This window comes from Sphaerodactylus townsendi, linkage group LG02 (genome assembly GCF_021028975.2).
Source record: "Sphaerodactylus townsendi isolate TG3544 linkage group LG02, MPM_Stown_v2.3, whole genome shotgun sequence".
NCBI classification, from domain to species: Eukaryota; Metazoa; Chordata; class Lepidosauria; order Squamata; family Sphaerodactylidae; genus Sphaerodactylus; species Sphaerodactylus townsendi.
This window is the reverse complement of record NC_059426.1, coordinates 73,628,443-73,652,111: the sequence shown is the minus strand read 5'-3', so window position 1 is coordinate 73,652,111 and position 23,669 is coordinate 73,628,443. Positions and strand designations below refer to the sequence as shown.

Here is a 23,669-nt window from a genome sequence, read left to right as displayed (position 1 = left end):
ATTCATAGGCATCTCATTTCATGGCCATTTTGTCAATCCTAATAAGACTTCTCTCTTTTGGCCGGCAGCTTACACTAAGCTAAAAACAGCCCACATAGAAACCTATCTGTTCCCTAGAAAAGATAATTAGTGTCACCACAAATACAGAGGAGGCTTTTGGGGAGCCTGGCTTGGTTCCGAACCTGATCCATTAAAGCAAAAATTGTCAGCCTAGAAGTAAGATTATGTCGTCATCATCATCATCATCATCATCATCATCATCATCATCATCATCATCATCATCATCATCATCATCATCATCATCATCATCATCATCATCATCATCATCATCATTGCTTGTGATTTTACGGGAAGCAACAGCACTAAAATTAACAATGCTATCCCAGATGTAAAAGAAAAAAGAACCTGGCCACAATCCAGCAAAAGAAAATCAGGTATCACCTACCAATTTCTATCAAGATTTTACAAAGAAAAACTGTTTTTAAAACTGCTGTTTAACTACCTATACCATATATTTTATTTGTTGATATTGCACCATCCCAATTCAGATTGGGATTGTAGTGCACAGAAAGAAAGGTCTTTAGACACCTTCTCATACCATATACCTGACCTAAAACAGCACCAAGGGGCAGTCACCATTGGAAAATAACAAAAGGCATTATGGGAAAATAACATCTTCCTGGGGTCATTTCACTTAGGGTGGAAGACTTAAGTCCCCTCTCCTTCAGCACTGAAGTTCTAGTCCAAATTGAGCTGCTATGAGCCCAGGATTAAGTTCCCAGCGCAAAACACATAGGCATAGGGAAAAGATAATGTGTAATGAGGGCCATCTGAGACTAAGCTGAACCTAGTTTAGGGAAACTAACTACCACTCTTGAGTCTCCTCAAGATTAACAGCCACATCTCTTTTCTCTTTCATTAAATACAATCAGTACCACCGCCATAAGAACAACCTTCCAAAGATCTTTTCTGGTCAATGAGTTCAGTTCAAATCCAAGAGATTGACTCTAAACATACCTATCATGCAGAATGGCAGAGTCAGGTAAACAAAAATGAGAAAGATGAGACAGAAGGGCTATAGGAGGAAATGATGCTGGTACGCAATCAACTCAGGTACAAATGAGTTCATGAGAAGTCACCTCAGGACAACCCTGTACTTTCCACATGCACTTAGCAAGGTGAGGGTCCGGTGAAAAAACTGGGGGAAACTGGGGAAAATGAATCTTCCCAATAAAAAACAGGAAACGTTGGAATTATGCTTTTGGGGGTGTGTGTGTGTGTGTGTGTGTGTGTTTTCCTTCCAAAATGAGTGAAACCCTTTTACTCACTCAAAAGGCAGCATGAACAATTTTATGCATGGCAATCTATAGCATTGTGTGAGAGTTAAGTGCTATCAAGTTGCTTCCAACTCATGATGACCCTATGAGACAATGTCCTTCAAAATGTCCTATCAGGATTAGATGATAGTAATTCCTATCTGTATTGGAGATATACATAATTCATTCAAGAATATGTTTATTGTTTAAATGGGAACAATTCTGGTAACAATCAATAGTTGACAATGTGTTTAACGATTATAAATGATCAAAGAGTTTACTGTTTTCAATGTTATACAGTTTTATTTTATATCTTACCTACAGGTTGTCACTGTGTGACACTGTTTCTGTCTAAAAATTCCCCAAATGTCCCAATTTTCAGGCAAAAAAAGCTGTCCTTCCCACCCCCACAATCCCACTCAGATTAGTAGACACATAATAAAAGCAGCATCTAGTTACCATTTGGTAGCACTAAACCAGGGGTAGGGAACCTTTAACACTCCAAGAGCCATTTGGACCCGTTTTCCATGGGAAAAGAAAACACTTGGAGCCACAAATAATTTTTGACATTTAAAATAAAGATAACACTGTAAATATTGGGGTTTTTTAACCTTTTACTCCACTCATTCTGAGAAGCGCATGGATGCGCCCGTCCTGCTGCCTGCAGGGCGGGCAAGGATGGGGCCAGTGGCTTGGCCTTGCCAGCCGCCGGGAAAACGCCCGCCCCGCTCGAACGGGGTGGGCGAGAGGGGAAGCCCACGGCACTGCCCAGCTGGCCAAGGGCAATTGGTGCGCCTGCCCTGCTGCCTGCAGGGCGGGCAAGGATGAAGCCGGCGGCTCAGCTCGTGGAGCCGCAGTGCAAGGGAAGAAGAGCCGCATGCGGCTCTCGAGCCGCAGGTTCCCTACCCCTGCACTAAACTATCAGGCCTCTGTATTCTACTGGAGAAGTGTAAACATCTACCATTCACATAAGCTGCATACTTCACTACCAACGAGAGTAAAGAGGGCATTTCCCTAATCACTCTTTGCAAATGTGGAAGAGGGCAGATATAAAATGGCTACACAACTAAATTGTCATAATGGAGGAACAGTCATCTACAATTTAGACATACCAGAAAATCTGCAAGCCATCAGCTCACTGTCAATAACAGAAGGGGCCATTAAAGGTTTATTTTAGTAGTGGGCTGGGATAGTCCTTGTGGCAGAATGGCATCACTGACCTGCAAGCGAAATGACACCATTGACCTCTGTTCAACCCTCTGACAACAGAACACTTCCCTGGCATGCCCAACCCTCACAGAGGAGTTCTCTCTTTTCAGTACTGGTGCCCTCAACAGGCCATTTTAGGAATTACCCCCCAACAGGGCCAGGAGTTTCAAGCTCTCCTTCCTGTGTTGGTGTTCCAAGGCCAAAACTCATGCCTGCATTTTCCACTACACAACAACTGCTTACCACAGGTAGGGGTTACCACACTTACACACTCCCTGGAAAACAGTGATTTACCAACTGACAGCCACCCTTGTGCCCATTTTGCATAACATATTTGAGGGATGACGATTTATGTCGTGTTAACTACCAGCATTCAAAACACTAAGGAATTCATTAAAAGTGGAAATGTCCACATACATATTCTTAGCATAGCAACAAACTGAGTAAGGTATACAAAAGAAAGGTATAAAAGCACAATTTCTCAGGCCGAATCTAGCTAAACCTTAGCTGATCATATTCTAAAGTAGGCTTCAAAGGCTTCCTATTACCTTGGTGTTTTTTTCAGGCAAGCTGCCCTTTATCTGCTCCATGTGGCAATGACAGACCTTCCAATGGAGCTTGGGAGTGAGAACTCCTTCCTCCAGGTTGCACCTCACAATAAGGACCACAAAATGGCTCCTCTTCCTATATGACAAGGCATTTTATTATCTCCATTAGCATACCCCATTACAGGTCAAAGAATCCTTTCCTGAAACCTCCAAGAAGATCCAGTCTATTCCCTTGCATCCACAACAACCTGTATCCTTTCCAGGGACCTGGTCTTCAGTTAAGGTTTGTCTTCATCATTTCACTGTTGCTGGCCAGGAAGAACATTAGCATTTCCAAAGTTTTGATTCTGGTACTTGGTGAGGTACAGTTAATTCCCCCTTCCTGCCTCTCAACCATACACTTGGTGGAACAACTCTTCTTACAGGCCCTGTGAAATTGCATAAAATTCTGCAGGACCCTAGTCTCATTGGAAAGAGCATTCCAAAAAAGCCCTGGCCCTGGTTGAGGCTAAGCGAACTTCCTTCAGGCCAGGAACCACCAGTAAGTTACTATTTACAGATCTAAGTGAGAGATGGTCCTGATGGTATGCAGGTTCCAGACCATTTTGGGCTTTGTACATCAGTACAAGAACCTTGAATCTCATCTGGTGCCCAACCGACAGACTGTGCAGCAGATTGAGCACAGGGTGTATGTGTGCCCACCCTGTCAGGACCCTTGCTGCCACATTCTGGACTAGCTGGAGCTTTCGGAGCAGGCCCAAGGGTAGCCCTGCATAGAACAAATTACGGAAATCTGATTTAGAGGTGTCTGTTGCATGGATCACAGTGTCCAGATTGGGTTGGGAAAAGTATTGTGTCAGTTGCTTTGCCTGGCACATATATAAAAAAACACCATGCAAGCTATTGTCAGAGGTTTTCATGGCAGGATTCAACGGTTGTTGTGGGTTTTCCGGGTGTGGCCGTGGTCTGGTAGATTTTGTTCCTAACGTTTCACCTGCATCTGTGGCATCTTCAGAGGTATATCACAGAGGGAAGTCTGTTCCCTCTGTGATACACCTCTGAAGATGCCAGCCACAGATACAGGCGAAACATTAGGAACAAGATCTACCAGACCATGGCCACACAGCCCAGAAAAACCACAACAACCATGCAAGCTGTTTGTGCCACCTGGCCCTCCATAGTTACGGAGTTATCCATGAGCACACATTCTTGATGGTTGATGCAGCTTTCAGCTGGACACTGCCCAGGGTCAGCAGCCAGCACACCCAAACCACGCTGATACAGCCACATGACCTCCGTCTTCACTGGATTCAATGTCAGCCAGCTCTCTTTCATCCATCCAACCAACCATAGTCACCGAGCATCTGGCTAAAGCCACTGGGGAAGCTCCCGGCTGTCCCTCTACCAGCAAATATAACTGGCTATCATCAGCATACTGATGACACCCCAGTCCAAACTTCTGGATTAACCCAGCGAGGGGTTGCATAAAGATGTTAAACAAGATTGGTGAGAGAACTGCCCCTTCCGGAAATCTACACACCAATAAATGGCAGGCGGATATTCTTTTGCCAAATCACACCCTCTATCCTCAGCCCTGGAAAAATGAGCATAATCATTGCACAGCTGTTCCTTGAATTCCCATGCCTCATGAGACTTAGCTGGACTGCTGGCAGGTGTTGAAGCTCTTGCATCTGTGTTGTGCTTTGGACAAGATTCTGAGAAGAAGAAATGTTTTCACTGCATGGCTTTGGGGTGGGATTGTGCACCACTAGTCTGGCTCTTTTCCTCCATGGAAGTGCCTCAGTCTGGCACCTCTGTTGCTGCTGTTCTTGCAGACTGGGAATGGGTCTGTTGGACTATGGGCCAGAGTTCAAGACATAATGAGTATAAGTCTGATCACTATATCAGCAGCCAGCTTCAAGGACTTGCTTACAGGCTCTGTTAGGGTGGCCTCCAGCACACTGGCACACCGGCCATGTTAGGTTCTCCCTGGTCCTCCTGGTCTCCTTAACCAGTGGCCTTGCTCTTCCCCTGAGGACTTCCAATCTGTGTTGCTGAACAGGTCAGAGGGCGTCACGATAAAGGACACAGTGTTGGAATTCACTGGGGATGAACAGAACACCCTCACTAAAGATACATGCCTGAACATTTGCAGGCCATATCCCCATTAACCATAGGAGCAATGGAAGTGATCATTAGAGAATGGGATAGATGACTGCGCTGCCTGCACTGCACTTGCCCTGTGAATATAACCTGTCAAGGCAACAAGATGTCTGAATAATTACAATAATGACAATTTATTTAAAACTGATTTGTACAGCAGTTTCATGATATCCACTCGCTAGTTTCATGATATCCACTTAACAGCAGTTTCATGATATCCACTAAAAAATAACACTGAAAGAACAAAGTTAGGTTTGATGAACAAATAAGAACAGATGTAGTGGAGGCTAGAGAAGTCTGGACACAGTGTATAACAGACTTCTCTCTGTGATACACCTCTGAAGAGGCCAGCCACAGATGCAGGTGAAACATTAGGAACAAGATTTGCCAGACCACGGCAACACAGCCTGTAAAACCCACAACAACCAGTTGAATCCAGCCATGAAAGCCATCGACAATACTTTCAATGTTTTTTTAATCTAGGGAGCCCATATTCGCCCTTTAAATCCACTCAGAAGGGGGTGGATTTAAAGGGAGAAACTGGGGAAAATTTGAGGGTGCCTGTCAGGAGAGCAATGTTTAAGCTAGCAGTAACAAAATTTCAGGCTATCTTCAGGACATTCTCCTGATGATACCACCCAGGTTTATTGAAGTTTGGTTCAGGGGGTCTAAAGTTATGGACCCTCAAAAGGGTAGCCCCATCTACTATTAGCTCCCATTGGATGGAGATTTGGACCCCCTGAACCAAAATTCACAAAGCCTGGGTGGTATCATCAGGAGACTATCCTGATGATACCACATAGTTTTAGTGATGTTTGGTTCAGGGGGTCCAAAGTTATGGACCCTCAAAAGAGTAGCCCCATCTCCTATTAGTTCCCATTGGAAACAATGGAGGATGGGGTGCCCCCTTTGGGGGTCTATAACTTTGGACTCCCTGAATCAAAATTCACCAAACCTGGGTGGTATCAGCAGGAGACTATTCTAATGATACCACCTAGGTTTAGTGAAATTTGGTTCAGGGGATCCAAAGTTATGGGCCCTCAAAAGGGTAGCCCCATCTACTATTAGTTCCCATTGGAAACAATGGAGGATGGGGTGCCCCCTTTGGACCCCCTGAACCAAACTTCACCAAACTTGGCAAGCATCATCAGGAGTGTCCCCGGATGATACCCTGAAGTCTTGGTTCCACTAGCCTAAAAACTGCATCCCCTGCTGGCTGACAATATAAAAACATTAAAAATACAAAAATTAGAAATGAACCCAAATTTTCTGCACCTCCCTCACGTGATCAAAAGATGGGCACCTGGAAGTTTTGTCTCTACATGTCCCCATGGTAGCTACGCCCCTGCTGCTCAGAGTGTAGCATCAGAAGAGTAGAAGACCAATGGAAATTTGTGAAAGTCATACACAGAATGGTTAAGATTAAGAACAGTGCTGATGGGGGAACAAGAACAGAGTACCCAGGAAGATAGAATGAGAAAGGACAGAAAAATTAGTCTTTTAACTTCAGCTGGAATGTGAATTTGAAATCTTTGTAAAAAGTTTCAGTGGACCAGAACAGGTTACAGTCAAACAAGAGTTTATATAAATGAGAGACAGAGGATCTTTACATACCCTGTTTCCCCGAATATAAGACATCCCCTGAAAATAAGACTTAGTAGAGGTTTTGCTGAAGTGCTAAATATAAGGCATCCCCCGAAAGTAAGACGTAGCAAAGTTTTTGTTTGGAAGCATGCCCGACGAATAGAACACAGAAAAATAAGACATCCCCTGAAAATAAGTCATAGCGCATCTTTGGGAGCAAAAATTAATATAAGACACTGTCTTATTTTCGGGGAAACACGGTATAATTCAGCAGTGCTCCTGATGACGAACCAGAAAAAGTGAAGGACTCTGGAAGATGTAGTTCAGAGAGTGCCTTTTCCTGAGCAGAAGGGCCAACTGAACTACAACTCCCACAATCCTTCACTTTACTAACACAATCCTCACCTCCCTGAAGGCCATGGGTGAAGGTCTGAAGAGCAACCAGCAGACAAGGAGGGGAAGAAAGAGAGAGGTGGGATAGGGTGGAAGATGGATAAGAGAGAGTTGGGGTATGGAAAGAGTAAGAGAGCTGGGATAAGTAGGCAGAAAGACAGAGCAAAAGAGAGCTGGGGTAGCAGAATAGAAAGTTAAAAAGATTTGGTTAGTGGGACAGACAGAGAGAGCTGAGGTGGGGGAAGAAACAGAGTTTGGGTAACAGGGAAAAAAGGGGAGAAAGAAAGAGATGGAGTAGCAGGGCAGAAAGAGAAAATTAAGAAAAGGGGTGGCAGGATAGAGAGAGGTAGAGAAAAAGGAGGAGAACAGGGGGAAAAGGTGGGGTGCCCATGGAGAACTCTCCCCATTTTCACAGGCACCCTGCTGGCTCCCCGCTGCTATTTGAAAAGCTGGGGTCCAGCTTGGCAAACAACAGGTAGCACAAGAAAAAGAGAGAGAAAGAGAGAGCTGGTGTAAGGGGGCCAGAAAGACAGTTGGGGTACTGCTGGGGGGGGGAGAGAGATATCTGGGGTTGCAGGGTAGAAAGAGCAGAGACCTTCCTCCCATTGGGCAAAGTGGGCAGTTGCCCATGGCGCCCCCTTGCGGGGGGCGCAAAAACTGCAGGTTCGTTGGTGGAATTTTTGTATTTTCAGTGTTTTTCCATTTTTGGCCTGCAGCGGGCCGAAATTTCAGGGATGTTTCGGGAGACTCTCCTGATGCTATCACATAGGTTTGGTGAGGTTTGGTTCAGGGAGTCCAAAGTTATGGGCTCCCAAAGGGGGTGCCCCATCCCCCATTGTTTCCAATGGGAGCTAATAGGAGATGGGGCTACACCTTTGAGGGTCCATAACTTTGGACCCCCTGAACCAAACTTTACCAAACCTGATAGGTTTCATCAGGAGAGTCTCTTACCAATACCACCCAGTTTTGTGAAGTTTGGTCCAGGGGGTCCAAAGCTATGGACTCCCAAAGGGGGTGCCCCATCCCCCATTGTTTCCAATGGCAGCTAATAGGAGATGGGGGCTACATCTATGAGGGTTGATAACTTTGGACCCCCTGAACCAAACTTCACCAAACCTGGGAGGTATCATCAGGAGAGTCTCCTAAAGATACCCTGAAAGTTTGGTGCTGCTAGCTTAACAATTGCACCCCTGACAGCAGGTACCCCCCAAATTTCCCCAGATTCTCCTTTTAAATCCCCCCCCCCTTTGGCATGGATTTAAAGAGAGAATCTGAGGTCCCCAGTTTAAACATTGAAAGTGATGCTGTTTCAGGGTGGGGGAGAATCAACCCCAAAATAGCATCACTTTCAGTTTTGTTTAAACTGGGAACCCCAGATTCTCCCTTTGAGGTGGATTTAAAAGGAGAATCTGGGCTCCCTAGTTAAAACAACCTTGAAAATGATGCTGTTTGGGGGTGGATTCCAACATCACTTGTTTAAACTAGGGAGCCCAGATTCTCCTTTTAAATCCACCTTAAAGGGAGAATCTGGGGTCCCCAGTTTAAATAACATTGAAAGTGATGATGTTTCCCCCAGTTGGGGGAACTGGTTACAACACTATGCAATGTTTTCATAGCAGTAATAAAACATTTTGAAAGCATTTTGAAATTGTTTTCAAAAAAATATTTCTCCTGTGTGGCATGGCCCATTGCTGTGAGCTGGGGCATGTTCTAAAATGTGATGGTGACTTTGAAACGACCTGGTGGAAAAAATCATTGTTTGGTCACGGTGGGGGAGGGTGGCTGCCCATGGGGGGGCATCAAACTCAGGTTTTGCCCAGGGCTCCAGTTTGCCTAGGTACACCACTGAGAAAGAGAAAAATAAGTGAAGGGGTGGCAGGATGGAGAGTGACAGGTGGAGAAGGGGGAGAATAGATGAAAAAAGGTGCCCAAGGCGGAAGGAAAGGCAGGGTGGGGTTAACACACCAAGAGCTGTCTAGAGCCCATTGTATTGTTTAGCACAACAGGCTTTATTACTAGTAAGATATAAAAGCCTTAGGCACAGAACAAACAACCGAAGTGTTTAGTGACAAAGCAAAAGAAAGAAGTATGATAGGACCATGTCTTGTCACCAGACAGCTAGCAAGAACATGGTATTCCCCTGGGAACTCCCATCCTTCAGGCTAAAGGCAGGAATTGGAGATGTTATCTCCTGCTAGAAACTCATGAAAATTCCCCTAACACATAAGTATTCTTCCATGATTTTTTGCTACTTGGCCCTACCCAGATTTCTTCAAATCAACTTCAGAGGATCAAAAGAAGCTTCAGCTTTGCCTAGCTTGCTCATCAGTGGCCAGACCAATCAGGATTTCAGAACTTAAACAGATAGATCACTTATCCTTCCGTTGTTCTTTTAAACTTTGATTACTTTCAGCCAGAGGCATTATTATTATTATTATTATTATTATTATTATTATTATTATTATTATTATTATTATTATTATTATTATTATTATTATTATTATTATTATTATTATTATATCCACCCCCTTCGGCATGGATTTAAAGGGAGAATCTGAGGTCCCCAGTTTAAACATTGAAAGTAGTGCTGTTTCAGGGTTGAGGGATAATCCTCCCCAAAACAGCATCACTTTCAATGTTGTTTAAACTGGGGACCCCAGATTCTCCCTTTGAGGTGGATTTAAAAGGAGAATCTGGGCTCCCTAGTTTAAACACCATTGAAAATAATGCTGTTTGGGGGTGGATTCCAGCATCACTTGTTTAAACTAGGGAGCCCAGATTCTCCTTTTAAATCCACTTTAAAGGGAGAATCTGGGGTTCCCAGTTTAAATAACATTGAAAGTGATGCTGTTTCCCCCAATTGGAGGGACTGGATACAACACCATAAAATGTTTTCATAGCAGTAATAAAACATTTTGAAAGCATTTTGAAAATGTTTTCAAAAAATATTTCTGCTGTGTTCAGATTTGTGAGTTGGGGCATGTTCTATAATAGTGTTCTATGGACTCCCAAAGGGGGTGCCAATTGGCCATGCTGGCGGGGGCTGATGGGAATTGCAGTCCATGAACATCTGGAGTGCCATAGGTTTGCCACCATGGTTCTATAATGTGATGGTGACTGAAACAACCTGGTGGAAAAAATCTTTGTTTGGTCACGGTGGGGGAGGGTGGATGCCCATGGGAGGGCATCAAACTCAGGTTTTGCCCAGGGTTCCAGTTTGCCTAGGTACGCCACTGCTTTCAGCCCACTACTGAAGTGACATAACCTCATGCCTCTATTCCTCCACTATATACCTTCTACAACTACAACCACTCGGTCTCCTGATTCTGCATTTGTGTTCTCTCTTAGCTTCAGTTTTGAGTCCTTGCAATATCTGCCATAAGGGGGTTTATGGCAGAGTTTCTCTGTAAGTGGACAGCTCATTGTGGAGGCCACAGTCTTAGATTTGGACCTTCTGCAGTTCAGAAATTCACAGAAAATTTAAACTCTTTTCAAGTCACCTCAAGTCACGCTTTACAAAACTTTCTCTTGTTGTCTCTGTTCTATCCTTTACCCTTTCAGCTTCCTGGCCAAATATTTACAGAAGGGTTTGTGTATATCTTAGGCTCGGCCAATCCATTAAGTCAGCCTTCCTGCCAGAGTGCGTGACACAGACTTGGCTTGTTTTGCAAACAGTGTTCCTTAGGAGTGACCAGTGAGCTTGACAGTTGCAAAGGCATCAGAAGAAAATGTTCTCTTTCAAACACTATTTAGGACAAAAATGATCAAATTACTTTGATGACAGGAGGAATGGATGAATCAAGGAACACTGAATTGTGGAAGCCATTCTATGGTTGTAATGACAGTGAGGTACCATCTTGCTGGATGACCAAAATAAAAATGAAGAGATGCTGCTCTTAAGGCTCACCTTATGCATGTCCTCTTTGCCTTTTTACATCCAGAAAATGAAGACATGAGTAACACATAAAATAGTGATCACTGCAAGTTATTCATGCTCATTGTGATCTCTCCTTTGCCACCTTCATTGCACATGTACTGACCAACAAATCAACAATGCTGGTTTAGCCAGTATTATTTTCCCCTCACCCCCATTCAAGCTTTATGCAGGCTATAGGCTAAAAAAATTAAAACAGTGTACGTACATGTATTCATATGTAAGTCCATTTTTTGGGCTTACTCAAAATCTGCAAATCTGTATCCCTCCATTCAGGGGGAAAGTATTAGTAACGTTACTGGCACCAACCAATAAGTGCTGCCCAAGGCTGGCTTTTTTCCATTCAGACTGAACTACTCTAAAAAGCAGCCTAATTATTTTCTCCAGATCTGACCTCAGCAGCAAAAAAATAAAATAAAAATTTTGCACTTCACACAGCCAGAGCTTCCAAATTATCCCAATATTACCTGCAAATATAGCATCTTTTTAAAAGTGTGAACAAAAATGAGGAAAAAACACTGTTCCAATTACTAGACTGAAAAATCCTGAATTCTATCATTTAAAAATTGCTAAATGAATTCTGTTGTTCACATCATGCAAGGTCTTTTTCTAATGATCTGAGAAACGTTAAGAAAGCTAAAGGAGACTCCCCCCAATCAGTAGTAAATTATACATTACTTTGCTCAGTGGGACCTAAGATTCCAAAATTGCAATTCTCTGGGACCCACAGGCAGTATAGAGACAAAATGATTTTTTTATGCTAGTACATTCACAGCGATTGTCATTACAATGAGTGGAAGTCAGCATTCAGGCCAATCATGTGTTTCCTTGTTGGCATAACAGCATTATAAAACTCCACACTTTGTAAGCCTGTGGAGTGAGAGCAAAAGGCAAGGGATCACTCTCTGGGGTCACATTCCAATGCACAAGGCACTAATTTGTTCAGACACATGCTAACATCAGACACATTAATGCACGGGACATATTCTTTGCTAGTGATGCAACAGCACATGTATGTATCTGCAATCACTGAGTAGACTCTGGTTTGAAAAAAACATGCTCTTAAGTGTTTTTCCATTCAATACAAAGTCTTCAGCAAGTACTTCATATCAAACGTGTGGAACATTCTCTTCTGGTCATGCAGATAACCAGATTTGTGTTTCTCTTCTATATCAGCCATTCCTAAACAGGAACCTTCATGGCCGTCAGTTTGCTTTCAGGCCCAATTCAAGGTGTTGACGTTGTACAAAACCCTAAACAACTTTAGCTCTGCCTACCTGAAGGAGTGCCTGTGCTTGTATGTACCTGCCAGGCCACTGAGGTCAAAGGGGAAGGCAATCCAGGTGGTACCTCCTCCCTCTAAGGTGCAGGGGCGCATGAGAGAGCTTTTCCTGTGATTGCACCCAGGCTCTGGAATAGTCTCTCCTCAAAGATTTGCTATGCACTTATCCTTTATGGGTTTAGGTGCATGATGAAGACTTTCCTCTTCACCCAGGCATTTGGTTAGCTTTCCTGGAAACCCCCTCTACAGTTGCTGGCCTGGGAGATGGGGTTATTTTAATGTGATTTATATTTATTTATGATGATGTTTTTATTGCAGTTTTTTATTGTTTTTAACTTAAGTGCCTAGAGATGATGGCATGAGGCGGTGTATAAATATTATAAATAAATAAATAATTGCTATTCCTACTGTACTAATCTATATAATTCAATTTCTCAGTCTGCCAACAGAAGGCATGAGGTGTCCAGGTGCACTGTGCAAAAGATGCCTCAGTCTAAGACATACCCCAAATAGATAGAAACTTACTTCAAGTAAGCATGTGAAATTCTCACCCATCTTCCTCTCAAGCTTATTTTCCCACTAACAATCAACAGCCCTTTCTGTCTTTTCTCCTTCAATAAGGTTGTCATCCCTTCTCAATTGACCTTCTGCTCCCTTCTCCTGAGTAGGTTGGAATGTTCACAAAAAACTTTGATATTGCAATGGTCCAGTCAATGGCGGGAGACTTACTGACAACAGGAAAACAGTCTGTGCATGTATATGTTAGAAGGCTTGAATGCTGTGCATTATTGATTTCTACCTTACAATCTCCACCTCAGCGGCAAATTCCTCAGATTTTGCCACAATATCTATTTCTTGCCTACCATAATAGATCCTTTCCTGGTTGCCCTGGCAACTAGCATTTTCATAAGTTCCTACTAAACAGCCATCTATTTATCTCCCCCTCTCACATTTTTATTCCTTCCTTACTCTGATGGCATATACAAACTCATCCATTCTATGCTCACAACAGCCTTATAAGTTAGGTTGAGCTAAAAGATAGACTGGCCCACACTCAACTAATCAGTTTAATCGTTGAATGCGGATGTAAACCACTGTAAAACATTGCCTTGGCTGCTTCATTCCGCTATGAATTATTCTTTTTCTCATATTCAATCACAATTTACCTTTGTGAAATGAGGAATTATATTCATTCCCTAAACTAACTCTTCCCATAATGGTTTTATTTTTGTCTAAAGGGATACAGTCAAACCTTATTGTTTACAATTAAAAAATCCATATTCTTCATTTTTTCAAAATGTTTAGTACTCTGTTTTACTTCTATGAGTCAACTGACAGCAGATATTGGCTATTTGCCTATCAGGTTTTCTTAAATGGACTTCTTCATCCTACAGGGAGAAATGGACAGTATTTCTAAGTTTATATCTCATTCAATTGTTTATTGGAATCTTCTGCAACTCATGCACTGTATCCTCCCTCCTTCGCTATTTTCATCTGCAAGCTGCAGAGACATGTAGCATTAACAAGTTAAATATCCACAATGGGCGAAATTCAGGCCAAGTAATGATGCCCTTGACCAACCTATACCTTCTGAACAATCTCAAACCAACCCCATGAACTCTAAATATTATCAGATGCCTATCTATGAAATTATCTGTACATATTTGGAGATGTTAAAGATGGATAAATGTTCCTTAAAAGTTAGAATTCATGCTCGGACACTTCAGATCACATTATATCAGCCTTGGGCTCTTTTAGAAGTTATTTTCTCTTGTTCTTAGGGGTTTCCATCTCTCCTTCAGAAGTCCACAACAGTAGCCTTCTTCAATCTGGACTCTATAACAGGCATAACATCATGAGATTTTGGAGAACTGTTAAGATACAGCCCTTCTGGTTTTGGTATTGTACCTCCCTTGCACCTCACCTTTTTGTCTGTTCAGTATCACTTACCCGGGTGCATAGGAGGCTTTGAGCTCTGATTTGATTGGAGGGCCAATACTAGTCAGGCAGGGACCTCCAAGGTATCCCTTGGGTACCACCATGCCATTGTTGTTATTGCAGTTGAGGTGAGCACCGTAGCTGGGTCCACAAGGGTTGGAAAAAGGTGGACCATGTCGGATTGGAACTTGGCTGCTTGAAGTGCCATGATGGAGGCCATGCCGGATCGGGAGTTGGGTACTTGGGGGGCCATGATGGAGGACACCACTGGACACAACGTTGGTCACATGGCTAGCACTGGAGACAGATGCAATGGCAGAGTTGGAAGCCTGGACATGAGGGTAGCCAGCTGAGGAAGGGATTTCAGGAAGGGAGTCCAAGTCAGAGCTGTGGGGTAGAAGTTGAACTTCCTGAATAATATATTATATATTGCATTTTTTCATCTACATATTTAATGCACCATGCAGTCTATATCAATAAATGCTCCTGACCTACATGGCACAACAATATTCTACTGAAAAAAGGTAACAGTAGTCCCCTGTGCAAGCACTGGGTCATTACTGACCCATGGGGTGATGTCACATTGCAGTGTTCACAGGGTGGTTTGACATTGGCTTCCCAACCATATACACTACATCCCTTTAAAGCTGGGTGGATGGCTAGAAGCCTGAGCCAACTTTGATGTGGCTAACTGAAACCAACTTCTGTCAGGATCAAACTCAGGTCGCGAGCAGAGCTTTCACTGCAGTTTACCACTCTGTGCCACAGGGATCTCTACATCCACTAAAAGGATCAGAAAAAAGGGATGGTTTCCATCTAGACTCAAATGAAAGAGAGAAGTCTGCAACTAATATATTTGAGTTATAATTAATTGAATAAAAGTCATCACTGCAACAAAGAGCTTGAAAGATGGAGGGGATTGTATGTCAGCAATACTTTCAAAACATCAGCACAGAAACTGCTGTGGTATTCATGTCATCTTGAGAGCAAAGAAAAATACTTTGCAAGTGTTGGATATTCTGGGAACCTCACTCCAAAGACTCATCCAACTTATCCCTGGTTCACAAGATGTAGTCAACTGGCTCTAAGATGTCCTGCATTCTTAAGTTCTGCCAAATGTAGAAAAGATGAGTTTCACAACCAGCACACTGTAGTCCTGATATGAAAACTCTTTAGGGATTCTCTCTTGCATGGCAATATGTATCTGTTGTGGATGAGAGATGGAGGGTGGGCAAGAGATGCTGTGACAGATATGGTAATAGAAGGGCACACTGGAATCTCTGAGAATGGGAGAATGTGGGAAAGGTGCTCTTTTGCAGATAGAGAGCATTCCTGCAAATGACAGAGAAAACATGCTAGCCCTCTGATGTGTGAACACCTTTTGATTGGAAGGTCCATGCTTGAGCTCCAGGATCTGGAACCAGATTGGCTAAGGCCCTGCGGGTCCATGAATGGAGGGGTCTGAAAAGGAGAGTAGTTCTTTTGTTTGGGGGTTCATTGGTGGAGCTGTTAGTTGATCCTTCCGGGACTGACTCATGAGCAAAGAAGGATGACAGAGGGGAATGATGGTAAAGATGTTTGTAGATGCACAGGGATGGGGGAGGGGGACAAAGCTAACAAAGAACAGATATAGTATGAATTTCAAGTACCTAGTTAGTAACTTTTATTTTGTTTATCTTGCTTAGTGCATTTACATCCATCTTGCAACACCCTGAGTTTCTATTTTGTAGAAAGTTGATTAATTAAGAGAGTCTGCACATTTCCTTATCCACCTGCACAGTCTACTTGCTATACTAAAGTAATAATCCCCTGTGTCATTAGCCTCAGCTCACAAGAGAGGGGCTGAGTTTTGCCTGGGGTGGTGGCAGCGAGAAAGAGAAGGAGGGCAAGGCAGTGGATGATCTTCCCCACATGGTGGCAATGTTCTTTGATGCCTCCAACTTAGGAAGTCACCCATTCCTTTTCTTCTTATTCTTGTTTTTCATCAAGTTCAGTCTAGTGATATCATTCCATTAGACAAGACATCACTTTGGGTGATGAACAGCCAGGAGACTGAGTGCAGACCCACAAAGTCAAAACCTTCTTCAGTGGACCTGCTACCAAATAAGGAAGGATGTAAATAAAGACTTCAGAAAAGTGGATGTGATAGGGTCACAAAACTGAGTAGAATTCTGCAGAAAAGGATGAAGGAAGTATGTTCTACAGAAGTACTCAATCATGTCACCATAAAAGAACCCCTCAGGCATCCTAAAAGCAGCAGGCAACACCATGCCACCTCTGATGATTATTAAAAGTACATAGAAATGAAGCTACTTACATATCTGGTGAATCCTCCTTGCCAATGTATTCTTCCAGGATGCTGGTGTCAATGTTTGATGGTTCAAGAGCACCATTAATATCATGACCTGAAATAAAAATAGGGTGTACAAGGAAAAAAATTAGGGGGAAAAGCAAGAAAAGAATGTTCAAACAAGATGCTGCTGCTCCATCAGGCCCAGATGGAGCTCTGATGATGGAAATTCCCCATAACAAACTTTTTTTTTGTTTCAGCCAAGTCACTGAATTGGCTTTGCTACTGAATAGCTGAAGGGGAAATGAGATTCAGATCTGAAGAATGAAATATTGTTCTGGAACCATCAGCTGGAGGCCAGGGGATGGACACTAGAAGGGTAGGGACCAGGGAAACTGGATGAGGAATACATTGACTAACAATGGCTCAGCAGTGGCTAAGGGATTTGAGTCTAATAACAGGAATAGCGATCCAGAACAGGCATAACATCCATGATCACTGTATTAAAATAATACTTTAAGAATTGTCCTTATGTGTTTGAACTCATATCAGCTCCTATTGCAACAGTAATGATAACATATGCAGAGTATCAAACATACAGTATGAACCACTTAAATAAATCTACTATGAAATCCCAAAAATATGCCTAGCAAGATTCAAATAAAAACAGGACTAGCAATGGCATGCTGTGACTCTTGCCATTCTGAATTGCCACTAGCTGACTCCTGGAAAGATTTACAAACCATTAGGACGATTTAACTGCCATTACTAAGGATACTGTCCTGGTCCAGATACTGAAACATGTGGTTTCTCTGACAGAACAGCATTTCCATTTGAAGCAGAGGGAATGCAATTTTCCCCTCCTATTAAATAATAAAGTTGACTCTAGGGTACATGAGATGGATTTTATTTTATTTCTTTTCTATCCTTTCTTTTTTGGTTTGGTTTGGACTATTCCAGCCCATCTCAGATTAATATGTAACATCAAATGATCAGAGATATGGTTGTACTGGACTGCAAGTCTCAGACCCGCACATGCAGAATAATACATTTTCAGTCCAATTTCACAATTGTTTGCAAGTGGATTTTGCTATTCTGCACAGCTGCAAAGTGCATTGAAAATAGATTGAAAGTGCATTATTCTGCATGTGCGGAAGGGGCCTCAGAGTGTCTGAGGGGTATCACTGATGAGTTTACTGCTTTTTCCATGGCTATAGGAAACAGTGCCTAACAGAACACTGTATTTTGAGAACAGTGATCAAAGCTGCAGTTAGAGAGAAATTCATGAATAGCTGGACCTGAGATTACTGAGTCCCAGATTAGGACTACAAGTACACTTTAAATATCTGACCAAAATGTGTCTGTTTCCATCATGGAAAGCTAACAAATGACAGTCATTAAGTGTCTCTTTCTCCTGGTCACCACACAATTTATTATCCTGCTTGCCTACTGTCTTCTGAGGCAAATGATTCCCTAACCTGCCTTTTTGGTGACTAAATTCTGTCTGAAGGGAAAACAGCTCTCCCCGCCCCTGTTCCAATTTACTCTGTCCAGATTCCATGGACCTTGGTTGTCTGTCACCAGGTTAGTGAACATTCAGACCAGATTTAAATGAGATTGATAGTTTTCAGGAAGGAACAGGACTTTGACCTGTTCATCACATAGCTCGCTGCCCCCCTTGTTGTTCGTGGGTGTCAGCAGACATTCAGGAAGAGCATGGGATACAAAGGGGGTACAAAGGGGCTTTATGGCAGGAAAGGGAGATCAGTGGAACCTGATATTTCCCTGCTTGTCAGAGGTTGTACAAGAAGGAGAAAGTGGTAGTCCTGTTTTGCAAAGTCTGTGGAAGGTTGGATAGCCGTATTATCTTCCTAGCTTTAGCAAAATTCATTGCATTGACTACAAGAAAGGATTTGTTGACACAGTCTGGGACCCTGAATATGGATTGCTTTCGAGTAGTGATGCACATAACTGACTTAAGAAAAGGCTTAAAGTTCTATCATAAAAGGGTTGGATGCTACCATTTCATCTCTTAGGTCTTGGGTTTCAGAATAGACTTTTTTTCACAATTTTTTTTCTTATAATGAGTTTTTAGAAAGATATCAGCTCTTTTCCTCTATCCAACACCTACTTCACATCTCCTCCTGTTCACAGGATATCTGGACTTTCCTTATCATTTCCACTTAAAGTTCATCCTTCTTCTCCTCTTGACTAGAAAATGCATTTAGTTTGTTGATACAAAGGTTGCTTGAGAGCCTGAAAGACCTCTAGGGTTGATGCAGTCAATCCAAAGCACCAAAAGCATCAAGAAAAGGGGGAGGAGTTCAAATAATAAAGACAACCTTTTCCTGGATGGCTCAGTCATATTAAATTAAAAGGATATGTCACTTGCTAACTAGATCAGCATACACACAAAGTCAAAAGAGTTTCCCATTCCCCACTTAGCATTCTGGGTAAAGGTTAGTCAACCACCCTCAAAAAAAGATGGAGCTAGGAGCATTCCAACCTATCATAACACTATCCTTTAAAAAACACTATCCTTTAAAAAACCCTTTCAGGCAAACTGGCAGAAATAAATCCAGCAAAGAATTTTGTCAAATCGTGGGATGGGAAAGACAATGGAAAATGGATTGATTTTCCCCCCCTTCATTACATAAATGGGGAAAGTCAGGTTAAAGACGCAGCCTCACTATAAAGAGCGGCTGAGATTTACCTTGGCCACTGTTGTTGCCCGGCGGTGGGGCAGGGAGAAGGGCAGGCTCAGTGCCAGCATCCAGTCCAGCATGGGGCTGGGCTGCTCAACAGCTGGCATGAACAAGTGATGTGCCTGGAGGAGGCAGGGCCGTGACTTTATATGGGTAGGCCAGGCCATCTCTTGCCTAGACATTTTATTTCGCCTCCCGACACTGTATTGGAATGACAGCATTCACTTGTCGAAATGGGGTATGGACCTTTGGCTGCATAGCATTAGATCTGCTTTGTGTGATTGGTGGTTGACTTAGGAAGCTTTGGCGGGAGCGAAATGACTTCGCTCTTTGTGAGTTGCATATGGGGACTGATCTGTTCAGAGGAGAAGGAGCCTGCAGGAAGGAAGAGGAGTTAATGCAAAGTTAATCTTTGCATAGACTAGGCATAAAACTCCAGGCAATACATTTTCTTGTTGAAAGGATCAGAACTCCTGATTGCTTACATTTGAATCCATTCTCCTGCCATTGCAGTACCTATTTGGTTGGGGCCTCCATAAGAGGCCTGTGGGTTGGAGCAAGCCTGTGAACCACATGCCCAGGCAGGGGCTATGGGTGGCTCACGCCCAGTGGTGGGATTCAAATAACTTAACAACCGGTTCCGGCGGTGGGATTCAAATAATTCAGCAACTTATTGTTTACAAGCAAAATTTTAACAACCGGTTCTGCCGAAGCGGTGCAAACCTGCTGAATCCTACCACTGCTCATGCCCCCTTGTAGCAAGGGGAGTTCATCCAGAGGCCAGCACCCAGATGGCATCCACTATCTTGCTGCTCTGCGTGTTGGTGTTTTCCCCCATGCACTGGGCTGGGGAAGTTATCACTGGGGGACAGCAGATGTGCTGCCCAATGGTCACTGGGGAATAGCAGATATGCTGCCCAGTGCCAGATCTGTCCCCTATGCTGCGCCTCTGCTTCCTTTTGCTAGCACACCAATAAAACGGCTGTAGCCAAATTTTACTCACACAATGGGGTTTTCTGTGTCTCCTTCTGCACCCTCAGACCGCTTCCTCTCCTCCTCGGGTGGCAATACTTACCCTTTGGTTGCCACACCAGAATGAAACCATTTACTATAGTTGCACAGTTCATTGCCTAGTGATTGTTACTAAAAAAAAAAAGTTAATCTTTGCATAAACTAGGCATAAAGCTCCGGGCAATACATTGTCTTGTTTAATGAATCAGAACTCCTGATTGCTTACATTTGAATCCATTCTCCTGCCATTGAAAGTTTATATGTCTCCCTTCTAAAGAATCAGTGCCCTTTAAAGAGGGAGGGCTGTTTTTGCCAGCATACACAATTTTGCACTTGCCATAAATTTCAGCCACGGGCTTATTACCTTCCTTTCCAGTGGTGGGATTCAGCAGGTTCACACCACTTCGGCGGAACCGGTTGTTAAAATGGTGTTTATAAACAAAAAGTTGTTAAATTATTTGAATCCCACCGCCGGAACTGGTTGTTAAATTATTTGAATGCCCCCACTGCTCCTTTCCCATGTTTTATCATATGACCCTGCAACATTTCACACAAGTTTTTCTTTAATGTAACTTATTCTTCCATATTTACAGCACACTGCTAAATATGTATATGTCCCAGCACAGATTCTTGCAGTACTAGTGAAGATTACCTCTCTCCATTGGAACAGACAGCATGGTGTAGTGGTCAGAGTATTGGATGAGGATGTGGATTTGCCATAGAAGCTTGGTTGCTGGCAGAGCTTGGGCTAGTCATCCACTTTTAGCCTAACCTACCTCACAGGACTCTTGTGAGGATATAATGAAGGAGAGGAGAACTATGTAAGTCACTTTGGGTCCCTAATGAGGAAAAAGGCAGAATATAAATAAAGTAAATATTTTTGGGGGTGTTGTGTGGTTTCCGGGCTGTATGGCCGTGTTCTAGTAGCATTTTCTCCTGACATTTCACCTGCATCTGTGGCTGGCATCTCCAGAGAATCTGATGGTAGTAAAGGAAATGGAATATATACACCTGTGGAATATCCATGGTTTTTTCTCCCACCCTGGACATTCCACAAATATATATACTCCCCTTGCTTTTACTACCATCAGATCCTCTGGAGATGCCAGCCACAGATGCAGGTGAAACATCAGGAGAAAATGCTACTAGAACACGGCCATACAGCCCGGAAACCACACAACACCTGAGTGATTCCGGCTGTGAAAGCCTTCAACAATACATTAAATATTTTTTGTACTTTAGCCAATATGCTAGGAAAACTTAATTTTCAAAGAATTTTCTATAGATAAATTAATCAAAAGGCATTTTGTAGTTTTCAGAGAGATGATTTTGCCTTGTGGATTCCTCTGTAGCATAGGAGGGAAATCAACATGTTGTAAGTTATTCCTTGCTTACACTAGGGGAGGAGGAGGGATTTTACTAGACTGCCCCTCCTTGCTTTGGCCTGAATACAGCTTGCTGCAAAGTTTATTGCTCAGGATGGTCCTCCAGTTCTAAGCAGTGAGGCTGAAATGGACACTCTATCAAAATTTGAAGCCATTCCTCCAACTCAAGTGAACCTTATACTGGTAGAAGATCTTTTTAGCTTGGAAGAAGGCTTCAAACTTTGGTTAGCACAGTGGCCAGATCCAGTTCAGTGGCTTTTGCAACAGGCAAGAGGCGTACCAGGGGGAAATGACACCCAGGGCAACACCTGCTACAGGTGCCCCCACCCCCAAGCCCCACTTACTTTTGTGGGCTGGGAGCCTGCGAGGCAGGCACAGCCTCCAATAGAGGTGCGGGGCCGGCCTCCCTGAAGGCTGGCTTCTGCCCTCCCCAGGCCTACTCAGAGGGCAAGAGGGCATTTTCCAGTCCCTCAGCATTCTCCCTCTCCTCTCAATTTTTATTACTTCATGAGTTTCCTTTTTCTTTTTTTTTTGCCATTTTTAAATCATTGGATCAGTGAAGTTCAACCCCATTCTCCACAGTGAGGGAGAAGCCACCCACTATTGCTTGCCGGTTTCAAGGAGGCACCTTTTCCCTCATATTATTTTGGGGCTTGCATTTGCATAGCTACACAGATGCATTGGTATGGCTGTGGGGGTTTATTGCTGCATGCCTACGTAGCTAAGCATGTGTGGCAGGAAACTTTTTTTAAAGTTGCATCTCTGTATGAAGGTGCAAAAGCAACCCGAATAGTTTCTGTGGCCTCCAATCACTGTCTGCATGGAGTGATGGGAATGGGAAAACAGAAAAACGGGTTCCTTTATCAAAACTGAAACCTGTTATACACTTGCTGTGTGAAAGGGGTCACAGTAACTTTTTACATAGTAGTCTCTCTAGAACCAGCTTCCTTTGTACTTACATATTTTTTCTCCTTAATCCTTTTATAGTTTAGCTCTTCTAAACTTGTTCCACTAAATAAAATCTTTCAATTTCTTGTTTCAACTTTACACTCCTCTGGTGTCATTTCTTTATTTAGTTCATGACAAAAGGAAAAGTTATTTTAATTTTCTTTTGGAGATACTGCCCTGCCTAAGAAACAAGTGCCCTGGAAGAATAGCTAAAGACTATTTGGACAGCTTCTTAGAAAATATGTATGTGGGAAAACTGAAAGAGAAATATGAACTCTTATTATTTTCTCCAAATTACTGAAATTTCTGTTCTGACAATTAAAAAATTGCTCATCCAGAGCTGTTTGGTCAGTTGCAGATTCTGTAGGGGAAAACATTCCCTCAGAGCACAGGCAGTTAGCAGAAGCTTATGTGTGAGAGAGGCTCTCTCTCTCTCTCTCCCTCTCCCCCTCCCTCCCTCCCTCCCTCTCTCTCCCTCTCTCTCTCTCTCTCTCAGGAGACTAGAAAGTACCTATTATAAGGGGTTCGTAGGCAACCACAACAATATTTGCCAGCCTTCAAACTTTGGTTTCTGTCAGCAAAAGGTAGGTGGGAGACTTAAGGCTCTTTCCAGGGCTGTTCTGGCCCCCAAGTCCTCCCCCAGATCTCATTCTCCTGGAGGAATGACACATTACCATCAGACCAAGCAGTGACCACATGGCAACTCACTACTATGCAACAGCAGCTACTGCATGTCTTGGCTGAATTACTCCATACCATGCAATTTGCATGAATCATCCAGGTCCCACAGTGGCTATTGGAGTACATGCATCACTTAGCCAGGCTTGGCAATAGCCACCATGCTTCTCATCTATTGACTTGCTGCCACATAATTTTGCAACCCAAACTGACTTTTCCTAAGAGATGCTGTCAGGGGGAGGGAAGGATGGAAAGCTGAGAGCCAGTATAAAGCAATGGTTAAAA

At 43.1% G+C, this 23,669-nt stretch overlaps 1 protein-coding gene across 1 annotated transcript in view; it reads right to left on the bottom strand.

The window, feature by feature from the left end:
• The window catches only part of MYRF (myelin regulatory factor), a 121,896-nt gene that overhangs the window by 51,824 nt on the left and 46,403 nt on the right, over nt 1–23,669 (bottom strand). The window contains exons 2-3 of the mRNA XM_048484557.1: nt 16,685–16,772; nt 14,380–14,754 (exon numbers count right to left, since the gene is read on the bottom strand). Of these exons, the coding sequence (XP_048340514.1) occupies nt 14,380–14,754; nt 16,685–16,772 (463 nt within the window). The remainder of the gene's footprint in view (nt 1–14,379; nt 14,755–16,684; nt 16,773–23,669) is intronic.